Genomic DNA, 11,424 nt, shown 5'->3' with positions numbered 1-11,424 from the left:
ATGTGTGTGTGTGTGTGTGTGTGTGTGTGTGTGTGTGTGTGTGTGTGTCTTTATGTCTGTATTTGTGCCCCCACTATCACTTGATAACCAATGGTGGTGTGTTTATGTCCCCTCATTATCATAACCAATGAAGTATCGGTTAATATTTCTCTAAAATAATTTTTGTGTCGAAGCGCGTGGCTTAGTGGTTAGGGTATCAGCATCATGATCATAAGATTGTGGTTTCGATTCCTGGACCGGGCGGCGCATTGTGTTCTTGAGCAAAACACTTCATTTCACGTTGCTCCAGTCCACTCAGCCGACAAAAATGAGTAACACTCTGATGGACTGGCGTCCCGTCCAACTGGGGAACACATACGCCATTGAAACCGGGAAACCGGGCCCATGAGCCTGGCTGGGCTTTAAAAGGGCGTGTTTATTTTTTTATTTAAAATAATTTTGTCCTTGTAATTAATATCCTCCACCCAGCCACTATCATTTTTCTAAATATTTTATAGAAATAGAAATATTTTTCCAATACAATGAATTCTCTACCACCATTTATTTTCTCTTTATTTTTTCACCAAAGAAACACATCATTTATATGTTCCCCCCGCCGTATTTTATTTTCTAGAAACCAGCCCATGATGCTTGGGGAGGTGGACTGAGAGCAGTTGAAATATCTCTGGACCTGGAGAAAGATGTCAATGCAGCTTTACTGAAGCTGCATAAGATTGCAGAAGAGAGTGGGGATCCTCAGGTACATTTTTGTTATTTCTTTCCCTTCTTTTACTAGTTTTATGTGGCCATGCTGGAGTACAGCATTCTATGCTTTCATTAGTGACATATATCAAGTATCAATATAGCAGAATTGTTTGCCTGCCAGGCAAAATGCTTAGCAGTATTTCATCAGTCTTTATGTTCCAAGTTCAAATTCTGCCAAGGCCGACTTTATCTTTTATCCTTTCAGAGCTGTTAAAATAGATACCAGTTGACAACTGGGGTTGATGTAATGGACTTACCCCTTCTTTCAAAAGTACAGGCCTTGTGCCAAAATCTGAAACCATTATTACCTCTGCCATAGCAAAGGCAGAGGCATTATTTTCAGTTGCATTTGTTTGTTTGTCTTTGGACAAGATGTCTCAAGAACTGCTGGATGGATTCAGATGAAACTTTCAGGGATGTTTGGCCTCATGACTGGCACAAACTGATTAGATTTTGGGATTAATCTGGTATCAGACAAGGATTCTGGATTACTTTTCCTGTTTTATTACTTAATTTTTGAGGGTGGTCACGTTCGTTTTTAGTATTCTCGTTTGTGAGAGCAGTCAAGTTTATTTCAGATATTCTCATTTTAAAAATCATGCCCACACACATATATATATATACATACATATATACACAAACACACATACATGCATGAGTATATAGATAGATAAATAGACAGGCAAGCAGGCAACCAGGTAGGTAGGTAGGTAGGTAGGTAGGTAGATAGATAGATAGATAGATAGATAGATAGATAGATAGATAGATAGATAGATTGATGTGTAAATAAGAAATAAAGAATGCAACCAAGATATTTGATACATATGTGTCATGTGGAATCACAACCAAAATTCTCTTCCATGTCTTCCACAGTCAATTATTTTTAATAAATGGTAAAAATATTAAAATATTTGAGCCATTAACTCACTCTCTATTCTAAAATTTAGCACAGTAATTCAAAGTTACATTGGACTATTTCATAATCTAACTTAAACCATGCCCCATCCTCCACAACATGTATATTTTCACACATTATCTACTTCAAGAAGACACTCATTATATCTAATTATTTCTTTCTTTGTTTTAGATGATGGATTTCATTGAATCTGAGTTCCTTGGAGAACAGGTCGATGACATCAAACTGCTCTCTGACCATATCACTAACCTCGAAAGGGTTGGCAAGGGTCTTGGAGAGTATATCTTTGACAAGAACCTGGACAGTTAAGCTTTGGAATGTTTCCCATCAGATTAGAAGTTTCCAAATGATTTAAACTCACAATCAGAAACCTTACAGTGAGAAAGAAAAATATTTCAGAAACCAACCCCGAACGTGTTCCTTAACTTACAAATATACCCTTATAGCAATTAGAACTTTTGTGGACCTGTAAACTTTATATTTAGAGTACAAACATTTTAACTTATTATATCAACACTGCATTTCAATGGGTGCGATTTTCGATGGTCATCAGGAGTATTATTCCTGGATATGTATATAGAGCACAGCAGCTTGGAATATAGCTCAGTACTATGTATATATCCATAACTGATGGGTTTGAAAAACTTGTACAGTATGTTCATAATTCTGTCTCTTTTTCAGTCCCTTCAGAAGATAAGCATTTTTCCTGAAATTACAAGTATTGTCAGTAAAAGCCTCTACTAGACTGTTCCTCTCTGTTTCATGAAATTCCAAAGTAGAAAGACTCTAGTTTTTCTACTTTGGAATTTCCTGAAACAAAAACAGACTTGCAAGAGGTATCATTCCTGGTTTTACTTTGAGCCTTCCAACCACAAGTTGTGGTATCTCTGGCAGCTGCTGACGATCAAACATCTCACCAATTCGAATGTGATGATGATGTATATGTTATATATGTTTCATTTCTGAAGATGAAGTCAAAAGTCCACAAAAATTGTAATTCTATTAAAAGTAACTCAGCCTCTCCATCAATAGCACCTTTCAGATCGGTAATTCCAACTAAATAGTAAGAAATCTCCCAGATTTCAGCCTGGAGTGTAATTATAGTCTGAGATTCAAAGAAAATAAAAAAATTGATTGTTTCAATGCAAATTCTGTGTGTTTTTGTTATTCTTTATTTCACAAAAAAAACTGGTTTGTATGTGGCAGATGCACTGAGGTAATAAGCAGAGAGAGTATACCAGAGGCAAGTGAAATCGAAATCGAACTAAATTCAACAACTGGCACCCATGCCAACGTCGTCTCCTCCATTGGACACGAAACTTGGCTTGCGAAGACCTGTTGGGGCAAGCGAAAGTGAAACCGTCAATGGCACCTGTGCCCAGCATCGCCTTTCTGGCACTTGTGCCGGTGGCATGTGTAAAGACATTCGGGCGAGATCATTGCCAGTGCCCCTGGACTGGCTCCTGTGCAGGTGGCACGTAAAATACACCATTTTGAGCGTGGCCGTTGCCAGTACCGCCTGACTGGCTTTTCCCTCTCACTCTCTCTCTCTGTCATTTTAGCTCTCTCTTTCTCTCTCTCTTTATCCCTTTCTCTTTCTTCCTCCCTCTCACTCTCTCCCTTCCTCTTTCTCTTTCTTTCTCTCTCTCCCTTTCTCTCTCCCTCTCTTACAGGGAAGTAAACACACCAGCATCGGTTGTCAAGTGATGTTGGTGACACACATACATATACATCTATATACATATACGACGGGCTTCTTCCACTCACAAGGCTTTGGTCGGCCCGGAGGCTATAGTAGAAGACACTTGCCCAAGGTGCCACGCAGTGGGGCTGAACCTGGAACCATATGGTTGGTAAGCAAGCTACTTACCACACAGCTACTCCTGGGCCTATATATTGATGTATGGACGGGAAAAATACATTGATTTTGTGTTATCAAGCGACAGCAATGGTGTGGTTGTAATTTTCTTAATGTGCAAAAAAATACACACACACACACACTCATTCGCATACATCCACAGACAGACACACATATATTGCATTACATACCACTGTTACTATGGATTGTATCAAATGGCTATCATGGTAACACACTAAGTAGCTGATAAGCCACACACACACACAATCGCAAGCACAAACACTGACATACCAGACGAAGTCAACTTAGCCTTTCATCCTTTTTGTCGAAGGCAGTTAAATACTAAAGTCGATGATATCTACTAAACACTCGTTTGAAAACTTCTAGCCTTTTGCTTAAATCATCATCATCATCATCATCATCATCATCATCATCATCATCATCATCATCATCATCATCATCATCATTACCAGGGCATGAACTGGCAGAATCGTTGGGGCATCTGAAAGAAAAAGTTAATAACATTACCTAAAAATTTTATATCAATCCTACTGTCTTTTGAAACTAGGTAAATCCAACATATATACACGTTCAGGAATCCTAGATGAAAGCATAACAGTTTCCTCCAAATATACCATATATACTCGGCTATAAGTCGCACTTTTTTTCCCTGAAATTTTCCCCTAAAGTTGGGGGTGTGACTTATAAGCGCATCCTATAAAAATATCTTCAGATATTTTCTAGGTACAAACCACGTCTGAAGTTCCGACACTTGGAATAACCGAAAAGGATAAAATTTTACATTATAAACAACGATTTCTAAAATGCATGGACTTAATGGCATAACAGTTGTTGTTAGTCATCTTCAGCTTACTGAAAGCTCAGTTACCGAACAACAACAATGCCGGCGCGATTCCTAATCGAACTTTGCTCTCCAGCATCGAAAAATTCGGTTTTCTAGACATGAATAAGAAAAATTCAAATCTGGGTCAAATAACTTCGTGAACTCATTCTTTATAGCAGTGTACAAAATTAGAACTGCTACGGTAAGAAACGATTATTTTCAGTTATTATGTTCGTATTAGTGTGCGTTTTTCTGTGTTTGTCCTTATTTGTTTGCTTCTTAGTTTCCGTGAGTGAAGTCTCTTTGACGGTAAATATAATCGAAACTTCAGATCCATATCACGACAAATAAATTTTTAAAAATACAATAAAAATAACAACAAAACACAACAAAAAGTAGATAGAGAAACAGGTATTCTTAAAATTGGTCTTGTGGGATGAAATCTAGGCGAATGCTTAGTGTTGTAGCGGCCGCTGAATAGGGGACGGCTTTAGCACAATATATAAGAGCCATCTTACTTGTTTTCAATTCTGCTAGAATTTTAGTAGTTTTGGTGAAAATTATCAAAAGGTGTTATCAAAGAATGGCCTAAAATTAGCTAATAGTGACCTTCATTGATGACAATTTTCTCATAGTAGATTCAGAGAGTTGTTTCAAAATATGCAGTTTCTTTGAGATACTGAAAGCGGTACGATCTAGACGTGAGTAACTAATCTTAATATAATGCATATTAAATGGGTTGTGTTATTTATGTTTGCTTGAGAAATGATATCCAATAAATGATGAAAATTTTTTTCTGATGTTCAAAGAGAAAACTAGTTTTAACAGATGATTGAACCTAGTAATTTTTCCCTTTGTGACACTCTTCGGAATTGTACGTAGGGATCTCCCATGTACATTAATTTCTCACTACAATCGCTGCTCACCAACATCTCGTTTTAATGAGTATGACTGTCGAAAATATCTTTGTCTAAGAATATATTGGAGGTTCTTCAATAAATTCTCGATATGTTTCTAACTTTAGCTGGAGTGAAGTTAATACTTGCCTGTCTTTCAGTCTAAAGTTGTGGCTAAAAAAAGTTGACTCTAGTACGATTAGTGGTGATAGTTATATTAAAGACAAACATTGAAAATTCCTAAATCTATTCGTGTCGTAACTGTTCATATTGTACACAATTCCAAGGACGTTATTCTTATATAAGTGTGTGTGTGTGTGTGTGTGTGTGTGTGTGTGTGTGTGTGTGTGTGTGTGTGTGTGTGTGTGTGTGTGTGTGCATGTCTCTTGAATATATCCAAGATCATCAAACGAGGTCAGTAATCTCAGCTCCGTTGTAGCTCTCCACAGACAAGTCAAACAATAGATCACCTTCGTTTTTTTAACCAATAGAAATCGTTAACGACATCCTGGTGTTTATGACTATCTTAATATTGAGATTGCCAGTCCTATTGAGTTACATCCCAAATTGCCAGTCCTATTGAGTTACATCCCAAAGCGTAGAAAGTTTAGAAGAGGAGATTTCAAAATAGTATGATTAAAAACTCATGATATCACACTAGATGAATCTGCAGATTTTTACGTGTAAATTAAACTTAATTAACTGTACTAAACTTGATTAAACAATTGTCTCTCTATGTAATAGACTTTTTGTATTAAAAAAAAGGCATTTGCTTATGATTTTTAAGTAAATTTAAAATTATACACACTTTATTGACTAAAATCTAGATTTATCCTCTTTCTGTTGTACATGTGGGCATTCAGAGTTAATCATGGATGTCAGTTATAATCTTAAATCGACTCCAATATTTGACTGGTACTATAATTTAGCGATCACCGAAGAATGAAAACCAAACTTGTCTTCGGTGTTATTGCAAAATCAGGTCATACTCATCATGTTCGCCCGTCGGAGAGAGACGAGGACCATCTAATCATCCTTAATCACTCTCTCGTCCGTGACCATCTTCATTCTAGTGGCAAAACCAGGTGAAGACGGCTGCGGATGGAAACAGATGCAGTAGATGACCACCCAAGATGTCTTACTTAACTCATTTTGCTCTATACATTTCACAATGCGTTGCAGCAGTCGCCTTCCCCTACACTGAACCATGATGTCCGCCATAGTATTATATCGACCCCAGTACATTTCATAATGTACATTTATTACAACCACAGAAATAGAAAATTATCCTACTCAAATTTATTTTTATTCAACACTAGCTTAAAAGCCGCATTCTGTGCGGACTTTTAAGCGAGTTTCTGCGGGGTAGGGGGGTAATTAGGCCTGCGGCCCAAAATTAGAGGGAGATAAATAGCATGGCTATAATACGTCTATAATGACTATATTCCCCGCGGTGGTGTTTGATCAGAAGTTAAGGATAGCTGAGAATTAATTCTGTAATGCAATCATTCTACTGTTCCAGTCCCAAGTTGAATTCCAACTGTTGGTCAATTTGTCTCAAAGTTCTTAAAGTCTCAACGTAAAATTAACGAAGCGAATGTCATTTATCTCCCCGTTAATCTCTGATGTGATCAGACAAACGCCAACCAAGATGGCGTGAGTCAGCCAAGCTTTACCTGCTAAAAATAACAAGCCAAATGCTTTTAAATCAGATCTCAATGCTGGATGTTCAAGAACCAAATGAAGGACAGATTTTTAATCCCGGGATCATCCTGATTCTAAAAAGGAAAAATATGTCTCTGTAGAGCAAACGTAGAGTGAGATACAGGGGTTCCAGACGGACAGACAGAATTTCGCTTTTATTATTATAAAAGTATTTTTCGAAGCTTTTGTTTGAGAATTAACTTTCATTTCATTATTTTTTAACTCTGCACCATAGTATCTGAAAAAGATTGGAATTTATATTTACTGTTCCTATGTAACATTATCAGGTAATTAATCAGAGAAGCAAATATACGTTGCAACATAAACCGTCATATGATGGATAACACGGATATAACTAAATTAATATAATTAACAGTGTGTCTTCACTGTATAACAACACATGTATAACAACACATGTATAACAACACATGTATAACAACACATGTACAACAACACATGTACAACAACAAACAGTATTTTCACAAAATTTAGACATCGTGCCTCCTTATACGTAGTTAGAATTTTGGGTTATAATATTCTTCATATATCTTTATAAAATATGATTTATTTTTCAAGGCGCATTTTGCTGTCTCGTGATGTGCCATAAGGAAACCGTTGCAAAAGGAGGTGAGTCACGTGGGGCCAACCAGAAATTTAGAATAATCTTTTATTTAATTTATTTATTTGTCACAAGGACTAACGCGTGAGGGGACATTACAGAGAGAGAAGGGGGCGAAGGAGAGAGAGAGAGAAGAGAGAGAAATATAAAATGTGGGTGAAGTTTACAATGAAATTGAATGAAATCAAATCAATAATAATAATAATAATAATAATAATAATAATAATAATCTTTTCTAATATAGGCATAAGACCTGGAATTTGTGGGAAGAGGACTAGTCGATTACATCGACCCCAGTGCAAAATTGAAGAATTTGGCGGGGAAAGGGGGGAGGTTCACAATGCTGATTTTTGGCAATTTTCCGGAACCTCCGTATCCGAAAACGGGGGTTTTTGGCAACAACAAAAAATTGGACCCTTATGATTTGACGGGCAACATTTTTTTATGTAGTGTTTTTGGTACCGAAACACTTTCAAACTTCGTATACTTGTATATTTTGTGATATAGAACAGATAAAAAATTTTGTATTCGAAGTTATTTCACGTTAAAAATTATCTTATTTCGATAATTTCAACTAATCACTGACGTCTATTCAGTTGAATATAATTTGTGCTGTGACGGTGTATATGGTATTAATCCTCCTTAGTTCGTAAACAAAGGGGAAAAAGCCATCAAAATACTTGAATTATTAATGCACCTCCACCAAGTGCTTCATTTCCTAGAAATAGCAGCCAAATCTTCTTCAAATCAAACTCTAGTTTAGGGTTAGGGTTCGGGTTTTAGAGTTAGGGTTCGGGTTTTAGAGTTAGGGTTATGAGTGAGGTTATGGCAAAAATATACACACACAGATACGCACAGCGTAATTTATTATATAAACAATATATGCGTATAAATTACGATTAAACCGGATGAAATATGTCACAGGGAATAACACACATAACACCGGCTGTTTACAAAAGAGCACTGACTGTATTCAGCTGAATAGACGTCAGTGATTGGTTGAAATTACAGAAATACGACAACTTTAACATGAAATAACTTGCGATGTACAATTTTTTGTTAAGAAGGCTAAGAGAAAAAGTTGTTTTGTATGACACATTCTACCAGTGTCCCAAGTTTGAAAGTGTTTCGTTAAGAAAACAAGTGTTGGCCGTCAAATCACAAAGATCCAAAAAATTGTTTAATAAATAAATTTGGGAGAAAATGGGTGGGGAGGGCAGAAGTCTTTCCGGATGCTCTCATCCTCAAATCAACAAAGTTGAAAAAATGGTTCACAACGGTGTACATATGCTCTAAATTAACATAGCAATCCACCCACCAAATTTGAAACGCGTCCCTTTGGCTTTTTTCTTGTGTTCGTTGTTGGCTATACTATTCTTCTACGCAGCGGCTGTGTACCTCAGCTGCTGTTTTAGAAACGCTCATGCTATCACTAGATGATACTACATAACTAGGTACCCGTGTTTATGAAATTGTGGTACTTTAATATCGGTATTCCCGGTGCACTTTACTTAACACTATTTTTAGGACTCTAAACTACATGATAACCCGACTAAGAGCTTAAACCACAAATTTCAGGCCTTGTAGCTATATTGATTTCAAATTTTAGCACAAGGCCAGCAAGTTCGCGGGTAGAGGTAAGTCGATTACATCGAGCCTCCCTTCTCCCGCTCCAAGACTCAACTGGTACTTATTTTATCGATTCGTTAAGGATGAAAGGCTAAGTCGACCTCGGCAGAATGTAAACTCAGTAGGCAAATTGCCAGAACAAACATTGCCAAGCATTATTTTTATCAACTCTCTACCGATTCAGCTTCACCTCGTGTTCTAATAGTATGAAATATGTCAGTCTCTGTAACAGCTCTTTAGAGAGTATTACGATTATTATTACTAATAAAGCAACGAGGTGGCAGAATTGTTAGCACCCTCGACGAAATGCTTATAACGGTATTTCGCCCGTCTCTACGTTCTGAGTTCAAAATCCGCCGAGGTCGACTTTGCCCTCCATCCTTTCGAGGGTGATAAATAAAGTACCAGTGAAATCGATAAATAAAGTACCAGTGAAATCGATAATCGACTAGTCCCCTCCCCCAAAATTTCAGGCCTTGTGTCTTTAGTAGAAAGGGTTATTATTATAATTATCCCTCATCCTATTCTACTTGCTGGTGTTGTCGTTGTTGTTGTTGTTCAACTTCAGGTCAACTCAGGCTGAGCAGAGATGATCGGAAGTATTTATAATTGACAGTCCGGTCTTCGTTTTCAAAAATTTTATCTTCGTCTTTTTTATTCAAGTACACTTTCTTAAAGTCAGTTTCTAGAATCTCCATATTTCTGGTAAAAAAAAAAAAGTACTGGAGTTCTGTGAAAAAAAAATGTTTCAATAAAATTTATTGAAAATTTGATAGTTAAAAAAAATATTGATATTCGCCATTTTCAAAATAATACACCGATCTTTTTTCTTCTTTTTGTTTGTCATTATTAGACTGCAACCATAAAAGTTTTTTCTAATTTTCACCAGATTATTTTCAGAACTGATACTTTAATATAGTTTTACATATTGACAAAAATCTCATTCATTTTTTCCCCCTAGAAATTAATAATAAAGAATATATAGCCTTTAAGTTAAGTTATATAACTTAAGTCAATCCTAATATATTATTGTATGATTTCTATATACGAATAAATTTTATTTCAAAAACATTTTTTTACGACGTCTGATCTGATGTCTTATTAAAATTAGAGTAATGAGTTCTGTCAGTTAAAATATAAGTGTGGGTTTTAACAATTTTCAGTGAGAAAATAAGTTAGAAAGCCATTGCAACATGTCGTCCGTCTTGTTTCCTTCCATCATAATTCCATTTACGTCTTTATGATGCTTCATAAGAATATTTAAATCGACCTAAGTACTTAATTGAGGGCTTTATTTTATCGACCTTTTTGAGAGGGTGAAAGGTAACGTTTGGGGGTTGAGTAAAATCTCAGCTACGAATATCAAGGGTCGTAACTAAATACAAGATTTTATTTGATTTTTATTCATTTATGTCCGACGAATCTGTCAATCCACATCGTGAAATCCGGTCGTTTGTTCCAGCATTAAAATGAACGTTGCCATGACGTAATAACTTCTTCATCAAATCATTTTCGTGCGACACAAAATACACTAATACTGAAGTGCGAAGCTACACTCCACTCCAAACACACACCCACTCATGTACATAGATACATACACTCACTCGCTCACTCTTTCACTCGCTTATTCTTCTCTACTCTACCCGTACCTCATTCTACTTGAATCTACCACGTAAGCCAACAAGTTAGCCTCTACGTGGTCATTCTATTTGCTAGAAATAGCAGATTTCCAGATCACCCTACCGTCTTAAAAAAGACGGGACGGATTGTAGATCATTTAATCCTGTGTTCTCTGTCCGTAGAATAAAGACTGGATAGTCATGTTTGGGTTGCCTTTGAATATAGATCTGTTCGACCGGAGGTTAGCCTGGGGCTAAACTAAACAAGGCAGATAAACAACAACGATAACACGCTTTTCCACATGTTATCCAGGATATAACTACGACTGGAAAAGAAGATGGGGGATTGCTATGGCTGGGGTCCTTTTAGCCATTAAAGGTATTTCTTCACTGAGGGACGACATGGAGGTAACAACAACAACTACAGTATTCTTTCCATTACCCTCCCATCCCCTTAATCCATCCACCTCATTACATCTGCCACCCCTACTTCCCTTGTATTCCATGCAGTTTCATGTACCCAGCTCGTTGATTGGTGGAAATCTTCAGCACGTGACCAGCCAGCTCTGCAGACTATATAAAGCGCCGTCGCGCT

The 11,424-nt window shown here is 36.8% G+C and overlaps 1 protein-coding gene across 1 annotated transcript in view; it reads left to right on the top strand.

Annotated features, from left to right (window-relative positions):
- The window catches only part of LOC106869632 (soma ferritin), a 7,767-nt gene extending 4,958 nt beyond the window's left edge, over positions 1–2,809 (top strand). The window contains exons 2-3 of the mRNA XM_052975770.1: positions 614–739; positions 1,832–2,809. Of these exons, the coding sequence (XP_052831730.1) occupies positions 614–739; positions 1,832–1,969 (264 nt within the window). The 3' untranslated portion in view covers positions 1,970–2,809. The remainder of the gene's footprint in view (positions 1–613; positions 740–1,831) is intronic.
- The last annotated feature ends 8,615 nt before the right edge of the window (positions 2,810–11,424 follow it).

This window comes from Octopus bimaculoides, chromosome 22 (assembly GCF_001194135.2).
Source record: "Octopus bimaculoides isolate UCB-OBI-ISO-001 chromosome 22, ASM119413v2, whole genome shotgun sequence".
Classification (NCBI taxonomy): Eukaryota; Metazoa; Mollusca; class Cephalopoda; order Octopoda; family Octopodidae; genus Octopus; species Octopus bimaculoides.
This window is presented reverse-complemented; position numbering and strand designations above follow the sequence as displayed.